At 51.9% G+C, this 26,961-nt stretch overlaps 1 protein-coding gene across 2 annotated transcripts in view; it reads right to left on the bottom strand.

The window, feature by feature from the left end:
• The window catches only part of SHANK3 (SH3 and multiple ankyrin repeat domains 3), a 330,415-nt gene that overhangs the window by 207,859 nt on the left and 95,595 nt on the right, over positions 1 to 26,961 (bottom strand). For both annotated transcript variants that reach the window (XM_086743634.1, XM_086743643.1), the window contains exon 11: positions 9,638 to 9,704. In XM_086743634.1, the coding sequence (XP_086599760.1) occupies positions 9,638 to 9,704 (67 nt within the window). The remainder of the gene's footprint in view (positions 1 to 9,637; positions 9,705 to 26,961) is intronic.

Below are 26,961 nucleotides of genomic sequence, written 5' to 3'. Positions count from 1 at the left end.
CCAACGGCCACCGCCAAGGGGCCGCAGAGGACAGGAGCAGCCAGGGCTCTGGGCAGGATGCTGCCTGACGCTGCGCAAGGCCTCAGACCTGTGCCATCCTTGACCAAACACCTTGACGGTACCTCCCAGCGGTGCTGCGCAGCCACACACGGAGTATTTTTCCAAGGAATATTTTAGGTTCAAAGTACAAGAATTTCAGACTCTGGTGAATCTTCCTGCTGTCATAGCAACGCGATGCATTTGTTCTCTGATGAGTTTCAACCACGTGGTGAGGGAATTTCTGCCAGCAGCATCCGCGCTCGCCGCCAGCTCAGTCCGGCTCCTCAGTTCTGCCACTGCCCCGCGTCCAGGCCACCCCCAGAGGAAAAACAGGTCCAAACGGTCACCCAGAGGCCACAGGCACGGAGGGATCTCGCACAGAAAGAAGCGAAGCCTGGGCCGTGGATGCGATGTGTTCCCTGGGGTAAAACGTGCTGCGGCGTCAGCGCCTGGGAGTCTGTGGGACAGCAGCACGCGGGAGGCTGACGCGCAGCCCATCCTACCAACGCAGCACGCTGCAGAGGAACCCACAGCAGGGCTAACCACAGCCACGCCACAGGCAATGCCCACCAGCTTTGGCTGACGGGAACTGCCGACACGAGTTCACGTGCCATCCCGGCACACAACAGATCTCCAAGAGACGTTTAGTTTTGTACGACGTCACTTCTCACAGAAAATAATTTTTAAAAAATCAGAGAAGCAAATATTAAATGGATGCATGTCATGATAACTGGCAGATCTAAAAGTTATTGGAAATTGGAAATAGTCACTGGAAACACACAGAAATTTCTTGCTAGTCTCAAAGAGCTGTTTTCAAACCCAGCCAACGCGGTAACTTTAAGCAAAGTTCTTGGAAAAAAAGTACAGAATTACTTCCACTAAAAAAGTGCCGAATGCTGCCTAATGATGAAAGCGCACTGGTCAGTGGCATGAACACCCTTCCAAATCGAAGGCCAAGGCCCAGGCTGGTCACACGAGGACATCCACGGTGCACTGCCAGGGACTGACAGCACCGGTGAAACCGCGTGGTGACGGGCCGGTATCCTGAGACAGGCCGTGGGCTCATGGCGTCAGCCACCCGAACACGAGCTCAGTGCCTCTCTGGCAGAGCAGAGCCGATCTGAGCCCGTCACCCCTAAGCTGGGGAACCACGATGCCGCAGACGCGGTCTGAGCGGTGCTCCATCAGCAGGCAACCTCACACGGCCACCATCCCCCCCGGGCTGGGGGAGCGGAGCGCCTGGCCAGGACGCAGATCCTCTTCCCCCTGCCTCGGAGCGGGGACGGGGTAGCAGGAAGAGACCCTGGGCCTGGCCTGGGACCCGAGGAGCTGCCCAGCAGCTGGGGTCTGATGTGCCAGGCCTCAGCGTGGAGACCAGGTTTAGCAGAGCAGTTTACTGATCCCACCGCTGTGTAAGGGGCAGAGCTGATCTGCCTTGGTTTGGAGAGCGAACTCCTCGCCAGGAGGCTCAGAGGTGCCCCTGCACGCCATGATGTCCCAAACCACCGTACAAGTCCCAAAACACGCTTCGGCCAGCCCTGTGGGCTGCGTGGCCGGCTTCTCCCTGCTCCTCAGCTTTCCTGAAACTGGTTATTACGGCACCAAACGGCTGAGCCCGACCTCCAGTCACCAGGTGCCAGAACCAGGACAGTTTCAGGCTGCTGCCAGAAAGCCAATCTTTTCCCCATCCCTCAAATCCCCAGTGGGGAAGGGAAGGAAGTGAGAGCAATAAGGGAAAAAAGAAACCAAACCACCACAAACCAACTTTGTGCAGTTTATACAACCAGCTTTGAAGATTCCTCTCTATACCTTCTCAAGAGTTTAATCAAAGTATGTTTACTGGGTTTCTCACAGCAAAATGAATCACTTCAGTTACCATGACAGCGCTGCGCCAAGCAGCACAGCCGTGCCCCAGCCCGCCTGGTTCATCCGACGCTCCGCGTTCGCTTTCCGCCCTCCAGAAGGGGAAACGCGCGGCTCCCGGCTCGGAAACGCCGCTCGGCTGCGGTGGGAGCGGGACGCGGCCAGGGCTCCCCGAGGAGCTCCCGGCCCCGAGGCGCTGCGCTGGCACGTGGAGCGCGCTCCGCACAACCCCGAGCTGCAGGCTAACGAACCGAAGTGTAATCAACACTCGGAGGTTATTTAGATTTGCTGGCTCCATGTTAAATATTCATGTAAAAGAGCAAAAGCACGCAGAGTGCAAATGTCTCCACAGCTCCAAGCTCAGAGGCCACATTTACATTTTAATGGTGGAAAATTACAAAGCAAACTGGAGAAGGCGCATGCATCTTCCCTCACGTGGCAGGCAGAGGATTATGCCCAGGCTTCCCTCCCATGCAGGAGAGGCTACTCTGAGGGACCTTCCAGGTATTTTTTTTCCTAGGGATGAAAACGAAAGGAAAAGGACAAGATGATGAGGCAGACCAGACCCCCTCAGCTCCAGAGAGGGAGCTGGGGATGTGCCTCGGTACTGAGAAGTACTCCACTGAAAGGAATTACAGCCTCATTATATTTTTTAATTAAAAAAATAATCATCCCCCAACCATTTCTCCAATCATCTCCACTTGTGTCTCAGTTACCGACCTCCACACCCGACGCCGCACCCCCAGACATCGTCCCCCAGAGCCGTCCCCTTCCTCTTCCCTCTGCCCCTCCTCGCTCCTTCAGCTAACGCAGGTCTCGCCGCGTCCTGCCCAGCGCCAGCCCTTCACAGCTGGAAACAGATTTTACTCTGCATTGTTAAAACTCAAACTGAAACTGCTAAAAATACATGTTAATTAAACTTGCTGGTTTTCCCCTACAAGCGATTCTCAACTGCGCTGACAATTCACCTGCGAGCCATACTCTGAGAGGAGATTTTCAGCCTTCCCTTCATATAAAATCCATCACCCTGATGCACCTCTACTCTGGAAATTTTTCCCTGCAGAAGCTGGGTACGTTTTCCATCCCTCTTTTCACCCTGTTACATTCAGCACGTCCAGGGTCCTGCCTGGGCTGCCAGGCCACTGCTGAACGCGCCCAGAGGGGACCCTGCCACCGCTCGGACCTGTGACAGGCACCACGCAGTTAAATTAACAGTGACGACAGCAGAAAATCAGAAAAACCTAATGCATGTTTCTGATCTCTCTTTGAAAATAATTCCCATGCATACCTCTGCACCGACAAAAAAAACCCAGCACTCAAGACCAAAATGGAGCATTTAAGCTTCCCCCACGATTCCAAGGATAGCAGTAACCGGCGCTTGCTCAGCTCTGCACATTCTAATTAGCAGGTGGAAAGCTTCTGCAGCAAAGTTCAAAAGAATTTGCAGCACAGCTCCCTGCGTCGCTGGCCTGTATTTATAATGCTCCTTCAAAAGCTCCAGAGCTGGGGAGGCGGCTTTGAAAGGGCCGGGGATGATTCCGATAACCGCACAGAGCTTGGCTTCACATAATTTCTACGAAAGGCCTGGGAAAACTGAAACAGGACACTCATCAATTAATAAAGAGGAACGAGAATTTAATTCATAACAGCCAGGATGCCTCCAAAAGCTCAGATCTCACTGACAAAAATAACTGCTGACATCACAGGCTCGGGTGAAACCGCTGACCCTGTGATATCCTGATTACACGCCACAACCGGAGAAGTTACCAGAGCCCATTTCACAGACACAATAACGAACTGTTAACGGAGAGCGACAGCTGGGAGTATTTCCAACATCACAGAATCACAGAGGGGTTTGGGTGGGAAGGGAGCATTCAAGCCCACCCAGCCCAACCCCCTGCAAGGAGCAGGGACATCTCCAACCACATCAGGTTGCTCAGAGCCCCGGCCAACCTGGCCTGGAACGTTTCCAGGGATGAGGCACGGACCATCATCTTTGGGGCCCTCCTCTGGACTCCAGCAGGTCCAACCTTATCCAACATTACCCAGCAAGGCAGTTCTCAGTGCGGTAGTATTTTTATTTTGTCTTCATCAATGACTTTGATTGCCAGTGATCTGTACTTTTTCGAAGTGCAGGGGATGCAATGACATCAGTCAAGTGTAACTGGTGAAAGTGGGAAGACTTAGATTGGACATAAGTAAAGAATTTTTTATGACGAAGGTGGTAAGAGACTGGCCCAGGTTGCCCAGAGAAACTGTGGATGCCCCATCCCTGGAAGTGTCCAAGGCCAGGCTGGACAAGGCTTTGACCAATCTGGTCTGGTGTAAGGTGTCCCTGCCCACAGCAGGAGGGTTGGACTGGATGATCTTTAAAGGTCCCTTCCAATCCAAACCATTCTGTGATTCTATGACTTACAAGAAAGGGTATCAACTCAATGAAATCTTGGGCATTTGTTAAGACAGGATCATCTTAACACGCTTCATCACAGCCTGATGCAAGGTGAAGCACCTGGGAAACACGAATGGAGGTTGTACAACATCGGACTGTTCCTTTGAAAGCAGTGAGACTGAAACAAGCCCACGGGTCCCGACACAAACCACCCGAGGACAGGCTCCAAGACCAACGCAGCGAGAAGAGCAGCTAACACAACCAACAGACACATCAGCCCCTGAAAAGGGTAGCATCATGTGTTCATCCATAAGGTTATTATGGAAAAACACATCTACATTCAGCCCACATTTCTAAAAATAATGATAAAAACCAGCAAGCGTCCAAAACAAAGCCATGCAACGGTTCAGGAGCCAGCCAACCTGATCTATATTCAACAAATCAATGAAACAGAAGCTATCCATGGTTTGCCAAGGTGGCAGTTAGAGTCACGGTCATATTTGTACACTGGGAAAGAGTTCAAAAGTTTGCACAGACTTGTGCAAGCGTTACACTTTTCATCACAAGATTACAATACTGGCCACTTTGATCTTCAAAATTTATTGTTCCATCAGTAGCTTTTTGATGAATTTTTCAAACTTGTGATGAAAAAAATAGATTTCTCCTGTGCGGTCATCCTCGCCAGGTCTACGGTCACTGGTGGACTGACCACATCCGTACTGAAGGCACGGCAAAGAGCTTTCAGCGAGGTGAGGACAGGAGGTATCCTGGCAGGCTCACAGCATCCCGCACCGGTCCCCTAGCCAGCCTGGGCTGAAAATGAAGGACTAACAACTGCCAGCACTTCGCCATGGAGGAAGAAGTTGCCCAGCGGGGTGCAGATGTCTGAGCACCACCATGAGGCTCAGACGTCTCTTCTCCTCAGAGAGGGGAAACCACAGCACGAGGAGCTGTTGTTCTCAGCTGTGTGCCCAGTATACAAATAAACTCTGGAACTCAAGGTTACCCAGCCCGGATTTTAACGCTGTTCCCAAACAAGTACTACCACCAAACACAGCTCCGTCTTCCCAGCTAGGAGTGATTTTCTGCAGAACATCTATGTTCTACGACCATCCTGTGCTTCTGCTGCGGACATCCCTAGCCCAGACCACTGAATTTGCTGTGCCAAGAAGAGCATGAAACCTATCTCTACCCTGCTGTGATTGAAGGCCAACTTCTGGCAGGACCCAGGAGGTGTTCCAGCTGCCCCACCATATTTTACTGCATTTTTTGCAGTGAACCATACCCTTTCTTTGGAACTGCTGGACTGGTCAGACCAAGGCCTCACATAGGTTCATATTCTGTCTGATAATAGTGAGAAGAAGTCATCTTTGTAGAAGACACACAAGAAAGAAGGGCACATAGAAAGCTATTGTTCTCCATCTTATCTCTTCAGCACTGCCAGCTTCCACATTTCCAACTATCCTTATAAACAGAGTAAGCTCAACAAGAACATCCATATTTGTTACGCATTCCAGGAAACTGCACACAAATAGACAAAAATAAATTTATGGCTACTATACAAAGTTTTTCAACATCTACTTCTTTAGCACTTCTCAAAAATTTCTCTGAGAAGGAAGCGGAAAGGTTAGAAAGGATGAAGAAATGTCATAACCTCTACTTCTGCTTGTCTTACATGTCTACGTGAGACGCTCTATGTCGTTCTACAGCACAGCTCCAAGAAGGAGTTCTCTCTGAGCTTGGTAGTTAGCAACTATTCAAACACAGGATAGCATTACAAAAATACAGAAAGCAAAGCAGATTCCTTATGCCACTGCAGAAACCTCCAGTCTCAAAAAAGACATAGTAGATGCAGAAGAGGTTCAGACCAGGGCAACGTGGATGGTCAAAGATCTAAAAGGGCATCACGGTTCCCTCATGAAAGGAAAAATGTTTCACCGACAGCGAGTATTACGAACCAGTTATTGGATCTTAGCAACAAGTGGTTAAAAGTCATAGTGTCCCAAGGAAGCAAAACGCTGTCTTTTAAACGGACCTCTTAAATCCTTTGGGGGGATTTCTCCTCTTTAGAGGAGAGAACTTGAAGAATCAGTAGCACTGGACGATGTCAGATTTTTAACGTGCCGGGTAATACCAGACTGAGCTCCCACAGACCATTTCTGACACATGGCTTTGCACCGCGTGGACGTACCTGGGATGGCTTCAGATAAGGAGGGCACCTGAAGGACAAGGAGACACTGATCTTGAGTTGGCTCCACGACATCCTCACTAATGAGAAATGACTTATTCTTTGGTTTGAGCTATAAAACGTCATAAAGCTGAGATTTCTCAGAAACAACTGACAATTCAACACCCAAAGTCTCATGTAATCTTTCTAATACATCGTCCTCTAAACTAATAAACACCCTGGTGTCAGCTCACACAGAGAAGGGACACGGGGGCGGGGCCACACGCATCTGGGCACGCATTGCTTATCATTCCCCCTGGGATGGACACCTGATGAGGAGTTTGGTGACCAGGTCATTTTATGACCTTTGCTGTGTCCAATCTGTGTCTTCATGTGCCTAACTACCTTGAAAAAAGTCCACTCCAACGTGGCAGGAGAGACGAAGGTTCTGCCAGCAACGCTGCCCACACAGCTCACGGTACGCCAGGCTGCAGGATCTCCAGCGTGGGCCGAGAGCCTGGCACACCCCAGAGGCAGGGACCAGCGCGGGGCCGCTGAGGGATGCGTTACTGCCTCTACGCGTACGGAAAACAAGCGCTGTTCCGGTGCGCTTGGGTTTGGCAAACGAACGCTGGTGATCTCACACAGAGCTGCAGAGCATTCTCCAACACAAAGGTATTGCACGTAAGATGGGGTAACTGGTTTGGGCCTCGTTATGACTGATAATGAATTAATTCCTTTGACTTGAAGTTGGTGGTTGCCTAGTGACCATGAATCATGACCTGATTATATTCAGCGTAAGAAAATGGAAGTCAGCCCAACCAGTCTTACGCACGAGTAACACTTCAGGCTAATTTCTCAATACCGTACTAATGGTATATTCTTCCTCCAGATCTACTTTCACATAGGGAGAGAAAATATGAATGAAAATCAGGTGTTTTTAAAAAATAAGCAAACAAAGAAAAATTATTAAACCACAATTATGAAATAAAGCAACTGTGGTTAAACGCCTACTTGGAGGAGACTGGCAAAATGAAGACATCAACTGGTCCCGCAGCACATATTCATTCCGTAATTACAGAAAAGAACTGAAATCCATGTGAAGTTACAGTACACTCAACATCGATAAGGGCAGCTAAAAACAACAAAGAAAAGCAAGTGGTTTGTAGAATGGAGGAAACTTCAACAAAAGCTTTTGGGTTGTTTTGTAGATGCAGAAGCATCTTCTAAAAGGAGCATTTGTGTCACCATGATGACAGAGCTGGACGGCTACTAATCAGCTGAAACAAATACTTCAAAACTTGCAGGCTAAGAAAACTTCCCAAAAAGATGGATCATGAAAATTATTGAGCAGCTGGCATAGGATCCAACTGATTAAAAAAGATGCGCAATTAACACCATTGCACATGTTTTAATGAAAAACCGGTGACGTGGTGCACATCTGATCTTTTTGAGTGAAATTACGCATTTGACTGATAAACGTTGATGTGGATTTAAGATTTGAACACCAACAGGAGAAGCAAACAGACGTGCTCTGCAGAGAGGCCCCGTGGTTCAGACGCCATCCTGTTTGCACTGTTTCCCGTTGCCCAGCTCCTGCTGTTCCTGCTCCACACGCAGCCGTCTCCAGAGTGCAGCCCAATGTTGGGAACTGGAGAAGACGACTTCTCCGAGAGCTATCACTTACGGCACTGCTTTATGCTGCCCTTTCCTAGCAGATCCTTCAACGGGTCTGACAGAACTAGTGCAGAAAAGGCCGCGCCAAGCACTGCCCCCTCGCCACCCCAAGCAGTGCCAGCCTGCTCGCCTCCGGTCAGGCACTTGCCCCTCTCAGTTCTCAGTGAACTTCAAAACCCAGTTTCTCCTTGCCTGGGCAGTTCACCCGCCATCTCCCGTGGCCCAGGTGGATACCATCTGGACCTGCTGGTTTGCGTGCGGTTGATTTGCAACTGTTACCTGACCTATTTTATATAAACAGCCACGTCCAAAGCACGAACAATCCATTCTCCCTGACATCTTTTCGTGCCCTTTTTCCTTACAGGTTTTCAGCAGAAATCATTGAGCCTGTCAATCACAGATTCAGATTCAATCAGAGGAATTTAGGCTGGAAGGGACCGTTGGAGGTCATCTGCTCCAAACCCCTCTCACAGCAGAGACAGCTGCTCCCCTCTTGAATTAAGAGGGTGGCTTTCTTGCGAGCACTGGTCACTGACAGTTATAAGGAATTTTCAGGCTTCTCCCCGCTTCCTTCCTGACTCTGGTATCTTCCCACACATTCTCAGCCGCTGGTTAAACTATCAGCAATAGCTAGCTGGGAAAAGAAGTTACAAAGGACGTCCTGGAGCGCAGGTTTCTAGATCCACAGCCACTTCCAAGAACCAAGCCCAGCGCTTGCTGGCTGTTCCAGCCCCCACAAGTCTTTTTGCAGCTGCTGACCCGACGGCTCTGCCCCTTCTGTGGAGGCACACACTGAGAGTTAACTCTGCACCGGTGCCCCATTGCTCTAGAGAGCTCTGGAGCAATTAACTTCTCAGAATAATTCCAGAAAACTCAACGAGTGTTGATTTTATATCTGACCTAAACCTCAGTTTTGCTTGGCTTACGTCACACAATAACATCTACACCACGAAAGGACAGAAGAGATGCCGCAAGGAAAAAAGCTGACCTGAAAATCCCAAATTCTCCTCCACAAAGAAGCAAGCACAACCAGAACGGCTGCTGCTTCGCTCCCCTGGCTTACAGGAGCTCCAGCGTGGGGCAGCTCCGCAGCACTACCACCGCTAAGACAGAGGCTGTCGTCTCCTCGCACCAAGCCCCGTCAGCAGCCTTAGCGGAGAGGGTCTCCAGTGTGAAACAGCCTCAAGGACGCGAAGGGAGAGGAAAAGGTAAGGGATTTCACAGCAGAGCCTTTCAGAGCTGTTCCGGGCTGGCGGTTTGGGTAAGTCTTTAGCCTGGAAATCTCAGCAGGCATAGGCAAACCTGGATTCAATGAACAAACTGGACACCGATGGCCCCAGGAGGAAAGCAGATCTGCCCAGCCACTCCCCAAAACGAGCCGCAAGCTACAGCTTCCACCAACAGGCAGGAAACCACCGGTTAACAGACCCACGCTAACGCAGCCCGGGCTCAACAGAGAGATCAAACAGGGACAAAAGGGGAAGAGGAAAGATCGAACTCACCAACATCGGACTCTTTGTGGGTTTTGATGATTTCAGCCAATTCAAAATTTCCTGCAATGATGGCCACCTGGAAGAGAGGGAGGGAAGACAGTTGAGCGGCTCTGAACAGCACTGATCCCGTGCTCGTTGCGCGGGTTACGCCATATGGACTGGTAACAGCTGCTTTCCACAGGGGACGCGGAGCCAACAATCGTTCTGCCTCAGCTCACCCAGTCAGTAACCCCAAGGTGAAAATCCGCTCTCCACACCGCGGGGAGAGCGTCTGTTGATGGCTTGTGCAACGGGAGGGTGAACAGCTCGGAGACAACCATTCCCCTCTCCTCACAGCCGGCAGTGACACGCCTAACGCCAGCTCGGAATTAATCTCAGGTCTTGCAGGCACTGACAAGATGTTCTCCAGCCCAGAGCTTTGCAGGCAATCCCAGCCAGCCAACGAAAGGCGACTTACCAGTGACCGAGCTCCCTGCGCGTCTCACCTGGACGGTCCACGGGACCAACACATGCTGGCCGCAGGCTGCACCGGTCAAGGAACCGCTTCCACTCAGAAAGCTGCAGCAGCAGCTTGGCCCAGTAAAGCCACAGCGCTCTAGACCAACACGAAACATTGCTTTGCCCACCACCCATCCCGTGGTTTCCCTCCACAGGAAGAATCTTGGAGAACTCAAAGGAACCAGGAAAAGAGGGGAAGCCGGACGTGGGTCTGCCAGCCAAACACACAGACAAAACCGGTCTGTCCTCCTCCGAGAGCTGCTCCACGGGGGCTCAGTCCCGGGGAACCGCAGAGCAGCAGCAGCCTGCACGGAGGCAGGTCAATACGCACAAGAGGAGACTCTCCTGAAGCAAGGCTGCAGCCAACAGACTAGCAAGACCACTTGAACGCTGTGTTGATTTCTTACACATTTGGGGAAAAAGTCCAAACCAGCACCGCGTCCCAGCCAGTAAGGCAGAACAATGCAGAGATTTCAGAACAAGGTCCAAAAATATTCATTGAACATGTGAAAAAACCTCAGTGAGACGAACAGGAGCACACAAAATCCATACTGCTCCTCAGGAAATCCAGCTGGAAGAAATGCTCTGGGCTGAGCTGGTTGAGCGCTGCGTTCGATGCCCTGGTGAACCACAGCCACCTCTGCCCTTCCCACCCCTCCCAGCACACCCAGTCCCCCCCCAGTCCCTGCCGAGCCCTCAGAACAGCGCCTGCGCTCAGCAGCCCCTACAGCCGATTGGGGAACGTGACACAGCCAGGTCCAGTTGATTCTGGGTGAAAACAGAGCGCTGTGAAAACGCGCGTAAGAACCAGCCAAGACAAAGAGGCAGGTTTGGCCTGTCCGTGCTGGGACCATCACCCCCCGCCTTCTCTTCCTAAGCTCGAGCTCAATGGTCGTATCTGACCAGGCAGCAGAACCCAGCCCCTCCAGATGCTGCCAGAGCCAAGGCAGCGCTGGCAGCTGCAGCTGCTAAACACTTCCCTGCCCTCCCACAGGAACGCTTCAGAAGTACGAGCTCCGTTTGCATTCCAGCACCAACGTGTGACGAAGGGATATATTTAACTGGGTGACTCAGTACAGCATGCACACCTCTCTACTACCATCCTTTATCAGCAGAAATAGTCTTACTATCCTCAGCTCAGCAATGTTTACATGATTTTTTTTCCATTTTCTGGGGTGCAGAATTCATGCTCCACCTCCTCAGCCGGAGCGGGGAGCCATCAGCGACGGCTGGAAAAAGGAAATCTTTCTGCATTTGGGAAACCAGGCCACGGCAGCAGAGAAAAACTGAGGAAGAACCTGTGTTTTCCCCCAAGCTCGTTTCAAATTGTGACCCTGCTCTGTCTCTCCTTACACATGCACGCACATTTATACGGTCCGCTCTCCCAGAGGTCCCAGTCCTTGGGCAGGCAAAGCAAGCTTGGGTACAGAGGGCAGGTGACCTGAATCTGGGGAAATCTGAAAGCAAAAATAACCGACAAAAGATTGGGAAGGAGAATCTAGAAAAAGAATTTGAACTTCCAAAGTTCCTCAAACACATGATTAACACATGGCCCAGCATCTCGGTGAAAAACCCAAATTCAAAGCACTAATCACGAGCCTCATTAGACGTACGGCTCAGGAATCATTCCCAAACCATACGGCGAGCGTACGTGGAGCCGCTCCCGGCGCTGTAGGCAGCCCGGGCGTCCCCCGGTCCAGCTGCAGGAGGTGGGGGTCTCACCGCCCCGCGGGAGGGCTCAGCGCCAGGACAGCCGGCGCTGCGGGCGACCCCAGCTCCCTCACCCCGTGCCCGGAAGCGTTATGGCCTCCAGGAAAGGGGAGAAGAAACACGCTGGATAAGGAGTCTGTTAAGAGTATAGCCTCACATCAATCCCTGGGAAGGGAGAAGGGCCCTCCTGGTTATGTTTCCCAATCCAACGTGGACAAAGCAAAGGAGCCAAAAAGATTTCACGTATCGCGTTGTCGCCGCAGTGGATGCTCCGCGGCACGCCCACTTCCCCAGCTACGAAACCACCGACGGTTCCCACGCCCGCCGGCCCCAGCATCGCTTCGCTGCGTGCAACCGCGCTGGTGAAACCGTCTGAGAGACGGCACCATAGACTCCATCAGTGAACTCCTCCGAGTTAAAAGCAGCAGGTTTTGGAGACAGGTAAACAAGAAAAGAAAGTCTCAAGGACGGAAACATCAGAAAACAGATTTTTTTTTTTTTTCCCTAAGTATTTCACAGCTAGCAATTCCAGCGCTTGTACACCAAAGTGGGAGGAATTGGTGACTATCAGAAAAACCGGTCTGACTAAAGATAGGTGACTTAATTTCAAGCAACAAGCCAGATGTCCCACATCGGAACGCTGTCTTAACGTCACAGCCAAGCTACTTATCCTGGTGACGTCACAGAGAGAGCAGGCACCGCGGAAAGGCCATTTCTCATCATGTCCTGCCCTGACGCTGCAAACGTGGGCTCTGTCCTGCCGCACGCCGCAGATCCTGCAACAAAATTCCACGTGCAGGCTGCACAAGACACACAACCACGTTATGGCTCTGGCACGGGGTTATTTTCTGAAATGCTTTAACACCTCGAGTCATTCCGCAGCAGGATACCAAGGTGACAATGCTTTTTAATCTAACAGCAGCTTGCCTATTTTTATCTCTTTAGGCAAACTCAGTGACTGCTAAGACAGAACGAGGGACACCTGAACAGGCTGTGCAGCGCGTACCATCGGTGTGCTTGTAAGCTCTCAACAGTTAACAGCAGGAAACAAAAATCATTCCAATGTGCTCAGTAAGAATCACAGCTCTGAGATCTGCCCCGGGTTCTGTGGATAACAGCACTGTGAAAACACCCCTTAAAAAAAACACAAACAAACAAAACCAACCAAACAAACAAAAAAACCAACAAAACAAAAAGAGAGCCGACGAGGATTCACCGTGAACGCAGCAGCAGCGTGCCAAGGCGCAATGGCACGGAGGGGCCATGGGCTCGCTGCTGCCGCGCGTCATGCCGGTGGAAGCACCGTGACAGCTAACCACGAACCCAGCCCTGGAACCGCGCAGGAGGCGCCCGGCTCTGCAGGACTCATCTCCCCACCATCACGGCCACCGGCGCAGCTGGCTGGGGCTGCCGCCTCCTCGCTCCGCACAGCACGGGTTTCTCCGAGGGGTGCTGTCGCTTGTTTGCCACCAAAGAGAAACCGAAGATGCACCGAGACTGCGCACCATGGCACTTAACCGGGTTTTCATCCTGGGCCTGCTTTTGTCATAATATTTCATTTCTCTTGTTCCAAGTTGTCACTGGACATCCACACTAGAGGATCTGTTACCTCCTTGCACTGAGTTACGACACGTGACGGAGCGCGAGGACGGATCTCGGACAGACGTACTGAGCTGTGGGAAGACATCGTGTCTTTCAGCTCCAAAAGGTACCCCAAGGGGTAGGCTGCTTGGGCAAGGAAGAGGACACGCTTACGTCACACGAAGAACGGATCCACTGGGAGCTGGGGCACGGAGGAGGCACCTTTGGGCTCCGGTCACGGGGGAGAGGAGCCCCGCGGACCAAACCCCGCGGCCCCTCCGTGCCTCCACATGCCACAGACGTGGATCTGCGGAGGCCCGCTCAGACCACCCGATAGGACACAAGGGGAGCTCCAGCTCCCAGTCCCGTGGTTTTTCTGAGGAAGGAAGGAAGAACCACAGCACAGGGATATGACATCTGTTTTGCGGATCTTGCTGCCATGGCCAGGATCTCAATGGTCCTGTGGAGGGCTTGGATATGAATATCTCCAGGGGTAAGAGTCCTGGCCAACCTGCAACGTGGTATTCTACATGGGAAACGTGAAGAACAGCTATCCTGAAGATTAAAAAAAAACGGAGCCACTTTCCTGGCACAACAGCAATACCACAGTGGGTTGAATCACCTTGAACCTGAGCTCACAAGCGTGGACACTGCTAGGTCCAGGACTGATTTCCACCGTTATCTGCTCTTTAGTCCCTAAAAACATCCACGGTAAAGCACTGTTCCCTGGTGATGAGGAAGGGAGGGGTCCTATGGCATGCAAAGCTCACAGACAGGCTGCCACTGCTGGAGACAGCATCTCATGAAGGTCTGAAAGAAAAGGAGACGGGGGAACTGGCAGACAGAAGAGCAGCAAAACATACTGACTAGCCATGAGTCACAGACTCCTAGCCACATGCAACCGAGCTAAGGGAAGCGTCCAGCTGATGTAAAAGCCAATACGGATCTCCATGAAGTGGAAAGAAAAAGGAAGAGAAGGAGGCACAGAGGCCAAGTTCTGTGGTAGGAGTTTATGGTTTTGATGGTATCTTCAAAAGGGAGTTACCTGGACAAAGCACAGAAGAACACTGAGTAGACACCAGAGTGTGTGGCTCGGAAAATACTGGTACATTCATGTATTTTCATACCTGAAAAAGCACACACGCCCACCTGCTGGAACCTGCCCAACAACAAGTGAAAGACGCTGAATCAAACAAACCTCCACACTGTTTGCTCCATATTGAAGCACGCCATGGTCTCAGAGATATTTATCAGTTCCAGACTGCAACAACTGGAGAATCCAGAACTTCACTGTCATTATCCTACGTGTGCAAAAGGCATCACTAAGGGCAAGTCATGCCTGACCAATCTGGTGGCCTTCTATGACGGGGTTACAGCATCAGTGGTCAAGGGACAACCAACTGACGTCAATTGGACATAAGGAAAGAATTTTTTACCCTGAGGGAGGTGGAACGCTGGCCCAGGCTGCCCAGGGAGGCGGTGGATGCCCCATCCCTGGAAACATTCCAGGCCAGGTTGGCCGGGGCTCTGAGCAACCTGATCTGGTTGGAGATGTCCCTGCTCCTGGCAGGGGGTTAGGCTGGATGGGCTTTAACGGTCCCTTCCAACCCAAACCCTTCTGTAATTCTATCAGGAGCAGTGATCGCTACGGGGTGCAAAGGCGGGAGCAGAGCCATGAAGGAGGCAGGTGAGATGCAGCAGCAGTGGCTCTACGAGATCACGGGGCAAGAAGGAAGCAATCAGCAGTGCTGCTGGGCAAGAAGGAAGCAGACCTTCTGTGGAAGAGCGACATAAAAGGGCTTATCAGCTAGGGCGTAGGCAGCCAATGTAGTGTCATAACACATTCAAGCTACTCGGCTCTCCTCAGACCCTGAGAGGCACCTGTAAACGTGCCAGACTCGTCAACTATTTTTGCATCACTTCACCCAAGACCTCTCCAGTTACTGAGGCTTTCCGTTGTTGATTGTTCTCTAACTCTGCCCTATCCCAGAATGATTCTCTTTAACCATCACACTTTATTTAATCAGGTAGCCTGCTCTATGTCTGGACTTTTTGCAAAGTTGTCTACCTTCACTTGGCCAGGCAGACTTGAAGCATGTTCTATATTTGTTCTAGATTTCCAGAAGTCTGGCAGTCCCGCTAGGTCGATCCCACCACTGCCAGACGGCAGCTCCATCTGGGCTGCCATACGAGCAGGAACGCTCGACACGTTCACAGCGACGCGCGCTGCCATTACACGGCACAGATGCAGCCAGTCTGATGCCTTCAGGAGGTGTCACTGGGTCAGGCACTGCACGACTACGCCGCAGACCCAACACCGCCTGGAAGCAATAGACAGACCTCCTGCGCACGAGCTGCACAGCTGATCCGGGACAAACGCATCTCGCACGCCCTCTGTGCCGGCAGACCAGCCATGCGACGTGCAGGCAGTAGATCCAGTACCTCCCGGAAACACCCCGTTTGCAGTCCGTGCTCTACACGGCAAATGAGTATTTGGTTTTTCCTATGGGCCTCACGCTGAGCCCTTGATTTAGAAGGGGCACTTCAGCCAGGCAGCTAGACAAACATTCTGCCACCGAGCCTACATGGAGTATCAGCGAATGGTCTGCACCAGACCATGGGTACATGTAGAGACAGACGAGAAAAAAATGCCCAAAGCTGCAACCACTCTGCTCTAGGCTGAGAGAGACAGAACCTTCTCAGTACCTTCAGAGGAGGCGCACGGAGTTACTGGAAAAACAAGATGGTTCTCCTAACGCGAGGCACCACAAAACCATCCTAAAGAGAGGCAAATGACGCCGTGATCTCCTCCATCAAGGGGAGCGGGGTGTTCTGAACTCTGAATGCTTCTGGGAAGAAAAACCAAACCTTAAGAAGGCACCGCGGAGCCATTGCGCTCAGGAAGCCTTTGAGCCGGAGGAGAAACGTGACCTCCAGACCCAAGGAATGAATCTCAAAGGGCTGGTAACCATCAGCGCAGGCTATAAGGAGAACAGTTATCCAAGAAGTACTGGTACCAGCACCACCAGCAGCCTTGGCACGGGGGTGTCACCTCCCCTGCACCCTGCAGCGACACTTGCAGGCCACGGCAGCGGCATGCTGGACAATCAGGCAAGCTGACAAGTGCCTTTTCCTGGAGGTCACCACTTCCATGAGTTTGTGGTGCTGCTGAAAGGCTCTGGAAATGAGCTTCAGCTTCCTGCAGAGACCAAAGGTGGGTTGGTGGCATCTCCTGAAAGCTCAGAAAAATATTCTGCAGGGGAGGAATGACAGATTTGGCCAAAGCCATGACGGCATCTGCACAGAAACCTCCCAGTGTCACAAAGCACGCTGTAAAAAAATGAAGTCATGGTTACTTGTCAGAGGGAGCTGAACACAAGGTCAAGTGCATGGGAAAAGAGTACCTCAGACACAGGAGAGCAAGGAGATGTAGCAGTGAGGATAAGTCTGTGCCTTGTTCAGAGGGAGCTATGATGGATGGTGCTACCTAGAGCGGGCAGAGCAGGACAGAGAGGACAGGCTGGTCTTCTTGGGGAAGAGTTGGTCAGCCTGGTCTCTGGTCCAGCCAGTGCTGAAGGATGCTCAAGGGACTGGACAGCATGTAGATGTGTGTCCGGAATAGTCCTTACCACCAGAATTGGAAACCGGTCCAACAGACCTTCTGAGAGGACCGGACTCAGCCGGAAGGACGGGGAAATGCAAGGCCTCCTGCGCAGAGACCTCTGTGCAACATCCGTAACTGGAGTGTGACTGCTGCGGGCCAGGGAAGCCTTCAAGCCAGCAGCGTGATCTGGAGAATCGAAGCCGAGCTGACTCAGAATTAGATCAGTCTCACACTGGAGACCGGAGGAGGAGTGGGAGGGAGCCAGGAGGCCAGAAACCTGATCAGTTTTTACATGACAAGCTTCAAATGAAAAGAGAGAGAAAACAAATCAAATAACACGAGGATAAAAAAAAAAAAAAGCCTTGAGAGAGCAGGTAAATTTAAAAAAAAAAGTGTAAGATAATCAGGCAAATGAAAGCTGCTCCCCAGTAAGCAGAGCACCCCGTGCCCGGCGCAGCACTGGCCCGCACCTCCAGATGCCCACAGAGGCGGCACGTGGAGAGGGGACGCGCGTCCCACGCAGGGCAGCAGGGCTGGGCTACTCTGCTTTCGGCACGTGCCCGCGCTCAGCCTCTCAGAACAAACAACTGCCAGCCCGTGACACGGTGACAGGAAATCAGCCGCGGCCAGAGTCTTCTCATGGTCCTCAACCCTTTACCCTGGCAACGGGAAGCTCGGAGTTCAGCTATATGACAGCTGATGAGAGAAGCTGAACAAGCCAGGAATCTACTAGGAAGAAACATTTCAAACCCATCACAGAGAAGAAAAGGCACAGGTCTGTCCTTGGGCCATCACGGACGCAGATGACACAACCACATAGACAACAATGGAGGCAAGGTGGCACGTGCTTAGCAGGAGCCGGGGAACACACCCCTCCCAAACGAGGGGGCGTATGGGAGCAGAAACCTCCCAGCTATAACTCAGGAACACGGCAGGCAGCGTTTGCTAAACGTCATTAACGTGCAAATAGGCAAGTCCTGGTAAGTTATGGAAAGTCCTGACAAAACCAGTACAGGAACTTTCCATACCAATTAAAGTATCGGGTCTTGGAAAATCGGAGACATTCCTGGGAACAAGAGGGCCATCAGCGCTTCCAAACACCTAAAACTCAAACGTACTGACCTCAGAAACCAAGGGCTAGCTCCCGGCATGGCTCCCAGGGACACGCGACAAAACGAGCGTCTCTCCCACCTCGGGCTGCCGCGTCGCCGTTGGCCCCTCCAGACAGCGGGCAGCACCGGCGCCCGCCCTGCGCGGGTGGTCGGCAGCACAGCGGCACTGTCAGCCTCTACGGGCTCATTCCTCCGGCACGGCGGCTCGTGTGACGCCAGCCGCTCGCGCTGAAGGGGCTTCTCGGCGTCCCAGCTTCACCCGAGCACGCCAGCTAGCTCTCAAAAGAAAACCAGCTTTATCCTGTCCAAGAAAGGGCTACATTCTGGATTTCCTAGCAGTGTTTCCACTCTGTAAAAAAGCATGTGCTCTCATTTCCCCCGTTTCATTAAAAAGCAAGCCATTTTAACTCTATTCAAACTGATCTCCCCTTTTTCTCCCTTTCCCATTTTCCTCTAATTTCTTCCTGGTTCTTTTTCTGCCAAGAAGCCAGAACGTGTCTTCATGTTTTCAGCTGCAGTTATTCACATCTTTTCCCTTCTCTTCACTTCACAATTCCCTTTTTTGCCCATACCTGGGTTTACATCCCCATTTTTTTCATCCATTACTGCACCTGCTTCTCACCTGGTTAGCCTGCTTGCTGTTCGAAACATCTACAAAACTATCACAATATCTTATAAGTAAATAGCATAAGAAGCATTACCTATAGGCACGACATCCAGTTTGTTCCGTAAAACCGTCAGAGGCCACGTACAGCACATCAAGAATACTGATACGTACTTAGCATTTAGAAGGCTTTTCTGAGTTATTTTCTCCTGCACACCTCATGCCAGTTTTGATACCATAAACTTTAATAAGATTTTATTCTTGTTTTACTGATAATTCCCCGAGTTTGGGGAAAATAAATCTTGTTAAAAGAAAAAAGCATAATATGCAAAGTTTGATGGACAAGTTTACGGGTCTGGCTGACAGAAGCAACGATGTCTGAAACCAAAAAGATGAAATCCAGCATGGTCTAGCACAAACCGCTACACTGGGAACGAGAAATCCAGTGCATAAATGCGAGGTGGAGAATAACCAGCTAGGCATTGTACTGCAGAAATCAACGCGGGGTCACAGCGGCGACCCCCAACTCAGTGCAAGGCAAGGAAACAGTGACCTCGCACAAAGACAAATTCAGTTCCAGGAGGTATTACCGAGGTGGCAAGGACCCGTTTGGACTGGTACATCCAGCTTTGGACACAGTTCTTTAAGAAGGAGGCAAATTGAAAACAGCAAGTCGGAAAAGATAGTTGGAAATCTTGGCCACTGGAGAAAGACTGGAAGAAGTGGGTTTGCTCACCTTAAATCTTAAGAGAGCATTACAAACAGCGTGGTGATCAACCACCCACCAGTCCACTGCTGGTAGGAGAGAAAAAATACACTTACTTTGGGGGGAAAAAAAAAATTAAAGCCTAATAACAAATTTCTGATTTTCTCAGCACAGAAGAACACTGAAGAGGAAAAAAAAAAAAAAAAAAAATCTACTTTGAATCTAGTGTTTCCTTTGCAGAGAGTTTTGAAGCAGATTTGCCAAACGTTTCCAGGGCATTTCCCACAAGGGTAAACCTGCAGCTGTACAGAGCCCGGAGGGAGAGCAGACGCGTCCCTGCTGTGGCGGGATCGGCGCCCGGGAGCAGCCAGGCCTCAGCGAGGGCGGAGCACACCGCTGCAGGAGGTGAAACAGGGACACACAGCGGGGACAAACCTCGGCATAAACCCTCAGAACAACAACTGCAGCCATAACAACTAATGGAAGGTATCAACTAGAAATACTAGCCGTAACGACTATGGAAAGCATCAATTAGAAATACGCAGAAATTCGGTGATGAGCTGCACGCCACAGCAGCGGGACCTGTGCTAACGCACTGGGTCACTCCTGGAGCCACGGTCAAGAAGAACATAGGGACAGAGGACAACTCACATGATGGACACAAGAGCAATCCAGTTGCTGTAAAAGCCGTTAAAATGTGGATGTTAGAGGAGATCGAACTATTCTGCTTCTCAAGGAAGATGAGGTGACCGCTGTGCACAGGTGCTACGGTACGGGGAAGAAGTCCAACAGCAAGGCTTTCCACCTACTGCAACACGCACAAGAGCTAATAACAGGATGATTAAATCAGGCAGAGCAACACTGGGGTACAAGATCACTTCTAGCAGCGAGAGTGATGAAACAGCTTAGGGAGAGAGGGGGCAGGCCCCAGCGCCTGCGTACAAGGAGCACAGACCCAGCAGCTCCTCTGAGCCCGTGGAGCCCCGCGACCCAGCCCCGGGACATGGGGACGGGTCTGCCTGCACTCATTTCCAGCGCCCAATCAGGATCGAGTTCGCACTCCAGAGGGTTCATTTTAATGAATTTTTATTTCCAGGAGGAAGAGGAGGAGGTTGCTTTACCTACAATTCCCAATAGGCCTAAAGAAACATGGCAACTAAAAATGAGAGCAGTCACCCGCACGCAAGCAAGGCTTGTTATACATTTGGCACATCAGAAACGCCGAGCACCGCACAGGCAATGCCTCTTCCGTGTCCGGAGACGCAAGCAGGGTGTGGGCACAGCCCTGAGCACCCCAAAAGGTGCTGCGCCCAGCGCCACTCCAGCCAAACCCAGAGGCACCCGTCCCACCTGCGCCAAACCTCGTCACTCCAACCGGAGCCGCTGGGCACCGCCATCACCAACAGTCCATGGCCGTTGCAAACTACGCCTGCAAAAATCTGGACTGTGAGGAAGCTTTAACTAATCTGAAGTATAGGAAAGGTTAGAAGAAGCTGGGTTATTACGTTACCTGATCAGTAGGGACAGCAAAGAGCATAAACACAGATAGCAGATTTCTCAGAAGCCCCCAAACTTTAATAAATTGTAATGTTCAAAGTTAACATACTTTTAAAAGCCAGAAAAAAAAAAAGTTTTCCCACTCAGATAGCAAATGCAGTAAGTTTGAGGAAGATGTGCTGCATTTTTAATACTCAACAGGTTCAATAACCACTCCAAGTGCCAACAGGAACTCCACATCTCCATAAATTATTTTCATTTCTACTACAGCAGAGCTAGGAACCCAAATCAGCAGTCTCCGCACACACTCACAGAGGCCCACAACCCTCACCATCCAAATGTTTGACAAGAGAGAACAGATGGAGGAGGACAAGGTTACCCTTGTAGTGACGACAAGAAAAATATGAGGCTTATTAATAAAAATAATGCTGCAGACATCATCACATCAGCCAGAATTTTGGCATTAGTTAGGACGAAGTCTGTAAAACACGTCAAACAGCAGATGTTGTTCCTGCGTTTCACACACGTTGAGGAACAATGGCAGCTAGCTAGCGAGAGTTCACAGCTCAGCTAACGAAACTGCAAAATATCGACTCGCTCTATCATTTCCTTCCGAGTGTTCGTAACGCTGAACACTTATAACCTACAGAAGCAGAATTAAATAAAATTTCCATGACATCACAAGATATGATGTCATTAATAAGTTCGGAATCCAAACACTGGCAGCTAAAATTTAATTTAAATTAGAAAAATCACAGTTCACTGAAGACATTTTTTAACAAAATCACTCCGTTTGAGAATATTCTGTTGCCTGGCAACACGACTGCAAATTGCAGAGTTCAGAGCACGATGCCTATTTTAAAGCAACGAGATACAAATCTCCGAAGAAAACACCCAACAACCTGTTCGTATGGCACCAAAGAGCTCGTGCAAACGACACGTTAAGACAACATCAAAGTGCAGATCTTTAGGGATCTGAGGTGTTACAAGGCCCAACTGTACGTGTGACAGACGCAAAAGGTGAGAAAGGTCCAGGGACAGACGGGATACGGCGAGCAAGGCGTGCGAAGAACAGCGAGGCCGCACGAAGCGCCTTGTGCCACGCTCGCGGCGAGAGCCGGCCGAGCGCAGCAGCGCGGCAGGAAAACGTCCACACCGCGACCGCCGGCGGGTCAGCCGTCTGCTTGTCGAGCGTTTTACACCACAACTGGCTGTGAACGCAGCCAAAATCGCCAAATCTCACAAAACTGACACCCAGTATCTGCGGCACTACCTGCTTTTGTGCCTGGTTCCGCAATCGATTCGTGAATCGCCTTTACTTTGCAGAGACCTGCAGACCACGAGCTGAGCCCCGTGCTCCTGGCAGGTGTTTGGCAAACTCTGATCACCCACGACAGCTCCCAGACGCCTGGAAAAGAAGGGGAGTCACAACCAGCTCTGAACGTGCGGCACAAGGAGAGGAACGTTGCACTACAGACCAGGCGGCTTAATTTGATTGCCCAGAGAAACCCTGGGCAAAGCAGAGAGTTTGTAATCAGAGACCGGCGACAACAGCAATGTGTAAAGCGCAAACCGCAGTGAGGGATCCAAGTCATTTCCAGGAGCGGGTAGCAGGCCAGGCTTTGTGAAAAGTAACGAAATTGAAGATATCATATAGCTGCCGTCTGCAAAAATTTTGACAGCTTTATGCGACATTCTCAGAAACAACAGAAATTAAATCTAGCTGAAAGTCCTGCCAAGCGATGAAAAACTTATCAGAAAACTAATTCATAACTAACTGTCAGACTAAAACTGAATGCTGAATGGATCGCAGAGGGCTCTACCCCAGGTTCAGCAGAATTCAATCTTTTCATCAGCAACCTGGATGATGGAGTGCAGAACGCGCTCATTAAACTCCTACATGGGACCAAGCTGGAAGGAGATGCAAAGTCATTAAAGAATTAGAATTGAAATGATCTTGGAAACTCAGGAAATAGGTGAGGGGGAGAGATTCAGTGAACAGAGACAAACGTAATGCCAGTTTATGTACAGGGATTAGAGGAACTGGAGCCAGCCTCTTCTCCGAGGGGCACGCAGCACAAGAGCCAACAGGCACAAGGCACAACGGGGAAATTCTGTCTGCGTGTAACGACAGAACGGCTGCGCACGGGACAAGCCCCTCAGCGTGAGCACTCCTGGTGCGGGGGCTTTCCCAGCCTGGCCGGGACGTTCCCTGAGCGCCCCCAGCGTGGGGCCAGCCCGTCCGAGCAGGAGGAGAGACGTCCCCGGGCCTCCTGGTCCGAACGCCTCCATGAGTTGGCGACGCCAGGCACGAGCGCGAGCGAGGAGACAGCAGGCAGCAGTCCTGCTGAGGAGATCTGAGGATTGCAGGATCACAAGCTGAAAATGAGTCAACAAAGTCACGCTGTGGCAGAAAAGGGAAAGCACACCAGGACTGACAATCAGCAGCCTCACCTCCAAGACGCGTGATGTAACCCCTCCGCTCTGTGCGGAATGGGTTGAGCTCCAGCTGGAGAAGGCTACTTTTAGGAACAGAGGTAAAGAAAACATGTGGGGAGAATCCAGAGGAAACCAATAGTAACAATCAGATTGTGCTTCCAGGGTCTCTGCAGGAAAGCTGTGCGCTCTGGGACGTTCGGCCCAGAGAGCAGCAGATCCGGTGGAGAAGGGGTGATCTGACTGCAAAAACAGAAAGAAGGCAGCAGCAGCGAGGACAAAAATAATCTGTTCTCAATAACCATGGAAAAGGAATGGGCTTAATATTCAACAGGAAAGATTCAGGCTAGATGTCAAGAAACACACTCTGAGACTGCAGACACCACCAGCACAGGAGCGGAGCGCCTCGGGAGGCCGCAGCCGCGCCCAGCACAGCGGGGCCTCACCAGCAGCGTGGGCGAACGTCAGTCAGAAAACCTTCAGACAGAGCTGACCCTGGGGTGGGGCAGAAGAGCCCAAAAATCCACCTCTCGAGTTCCTTCTCAGTCCTAGCTTTCTACTGCCTTCTCCAACGAGGCAGCTGCTCTGAACAAGGGGAGCGCAGGAAAGGTCGTCAACTCTGATCCTGAGGAAAAAAAAATTATGCTGAGGGTGGTGGAGCACTGGCCCAGGTTGCCCAGAGAGGCGGTGGATGCCCCATCCCTGGAAACAATCCAGGCCAGGTTGGCTGGGGCTCTGAGCAATCTGATCCGGTTGGAGATGTTGGCAGGGAGGTTGGACTGGATGGGCTTTAACGCTCCCTTCCCACCCAAACCATCCTGTGATTCTGTGTTCAGTCTCCCGTAGCATCCTTATCACAAAATATGACAGGGATGGTTTGGGCAGGTGGACGACGAGGGAGGTGGGCCACAAGGCTGGCTGGACCACCGGGCTCCGAGCGTGGTGATGGGCCATGGGGAGTCCAGCTGCTGGCTGGTTACAAGCCCATTGCTCAGGGAGGGATACGGAGTCTGTTCCTTCCGGTCCTTCACTGACCACCGAGATAATGAGAGGGAGATCCCAGCCCTGGGAGCAGCCAGGGCTCGGCTGGGACAGGCCCTGCCTGTGGGCTGCAGCAGCTCCGTGCACCTGGACCAGACAAGGTGACCAACTTCCAGGACAGACGTTGCAGTAGTGTGAGTCCCATGGGGCCCTCGGGACGGTCAGGGCTGGAGCGTGGGGGCTGGAGGGAGGGGCTGAGCATGGGGTGTGCTCAGCCGCAGAGGAGGCGGCGAAGGGGAGACTGTTGCGGCCTGTGGCTGCCTGGCAGGGTGGGAAGAGCGGGCAGAACCGGGAACCTCTCGGAGGGGACGGGATGGGACGAGAGGCACGGGCTGCAGCCAGGGATCCAGGCACCACCTTGGCTCTGCAGGGAGGCCATGTCCCCGCACACAGGCCTGACTCAGGCAACCATTTCCTTACATCAAGCCAAACATTTGTCTGAAGTGCTCAAGGTCGAGTTAAAGGCTGAATAAAACCTCTGGCATGTGCTTGAGCTTCATAGCCGGGCTGTCCGTCACGTGGCTGAAGAAGTTCTCCTCCATGCATTGCGGGAGTCTCCTGGAGTGCCCACAGCTATGCCACGTTTCCAGCAGATGTTGGGGTGGCTGCAGTCCCCAGCACGACAAGAACCTGCGAGCGCGGTGCCTCCTGGAGCTGGAGGAAGATGGCTGCGTCAATAGGCTCCCCTTGATGGGGCGGCCTGTAGGAAACACCCACCACCAGGTTCCCTTTGTCACCTTGGTCTCCAGTTCTCACCCATGAGCCTTCAACCTGCTCATGACTCTTCTTCAGGGACAGCTCTTCACACCCTAGGCATTTCTTGATGTAGAGGGCAATGCCTCCACCCCTCCTTCCTCTCCTGTCCCTTCCGAACAGCCTGCAGCCATCGACAGCCACACTCCACTTGTGGGACTCATCCCACCATCTTTCCGTAATGGCAACTAGGTCACAGCTTTCTAGCGACACAGTGGCTTCCAGCTCCTCCTGTTTGTTGCCCATGCTGCGTGCATGGGTGTGGCGGCTCTGCAGCTGGGCTATGGGTCGCATCACCTTCTCAGAGGAACAGTCCTCAGCCCCGGTGCGGGATTTCATCGGTGTTTCCCTGCTGGCTCCTATCACCTCAGGAGCCGCCGGCTCATCTCCACGAGACACCGTGTGTGCTGCAGCGCACTCAGCACATCTCAGAGCAACAGGCCAAGGGCCCTCGCTGCTACCCGCTTCGTTTCCCTTTGAACCGCAGGAGCTCAAGCTCATCGCCATGGCCCCTCTCCTTCCGAGGCTGAGCACAAAAGGTACAGCATGCCCGTCATCATTTTGGATCCTCTTCCTCCTCAGAGGAGCAAGTCAGTGCCTCAGTGGGCTCTGGCTAAACTACGACCAACGCTTTCATAAAAACTGCAGGAAAGCGCAGACGAGCTGACCTGGAGGACTTTGAGCTTTCGACAGCCTCATGCAAGAGAAAGACTGAAGCAGCGAGGGTGGGCAGCTTCATCACAATGTAAAAGCACCGCCCAGAGAACCAGACCTAAAGACAAGCCTTCACTCTCCTAAGAGACAAAGCACTGCCTAATGCTGCCATCCTGAATTTAAACTTATGAATTCCGGATTTCAGCTCCCCGGGTCCCAGCACAAGCCACCGCTGCGAGGGAGGACACCGCTGACTAACTCGGCCACCACCCACGGGGTTTGCACAGCTGCCTACCCGTGTGCCTGTCCACACGTCCATGTTCTGCTGGGGACCTTCCTGCTGTTTGAACAGCACGGTGGGTTCACCACATCAGCAACACCAACTGCTGGTTCTCATGGTCCCAGCTTGAGTGCCTGTTCTTCCCACCACAGCTCCCGACCCACGGCACGCTCCAGAGCCAGCGCCCCAGCTCCGGCCAGCCCGCACTTCAAGGCACAAGGGAGGCTTGAGAGAAAACTGGTGGTGCTTTGGCAGAACTTGGTTTCTGATCAATGATTCTGCTAGAGCAGCTGGGGGGGGGGGGGGGGCGGGGAAGAAAAGAAAATACCCTCCACAAAAAAATCCCAACTTTATTTTCATCCCATGCATTTTGAGCACAGAATATCCCACTGGATAAATGATGTCTCCATCCTCCTGTGAGAAGAACGCATTTGGATGAGGCCCGGGAGCTTTGGGAAGCACTGCACCTGCACAGGGGACTCTCTTAGACAACTTACGGATGAAAAGCCAGCCAAGAGCAGCTGAAGACAGACGCAGGTACAAACCTGGCTCAGGAACACAGAGATGCAGATTGCCAGGAGCTGGGAGGACACTCTGGGAAAGCTCTCGCCTGCCTCTTGCGCTGCTCCCTGGAGCTGCTGCCAGCCACGGCGGTGAGCCTGCTCCCGGCACTCCCACCGCACCGCACCGGCCGGGCGCTGCGCCCACAAGCGGGGCCAGGCCCCTCTGTGACAGCAGGAGCTCAACCAGGGAGAGACGGCATGCCAGCCTGGGCAGCGAGCAGGCTGGCTTCCCGCAGGGGAGATAACCAAGCAGATTACAACTTCTAAACCCTCTAAATTACTCACTGCTATCTT

This window comes from Chlamydotis macqueenii, chromosome 1, assembly GCF_036417535.1.
Source record: "Chlamydotis macqueenii isolate bChlMac1 chromosome 1, bChlMac1.mat, whole genome shotgun sequence".
Taxonomy (NCBI): Eukaryota; Metazoa; Chordata; class Aves; order Otidiformes; family Otididae; genus Chlamydotis; species Chlamydotis macqueenii.
This window is presented reverse-complemented; position numbering and strand designations above follow the sequence as displayed.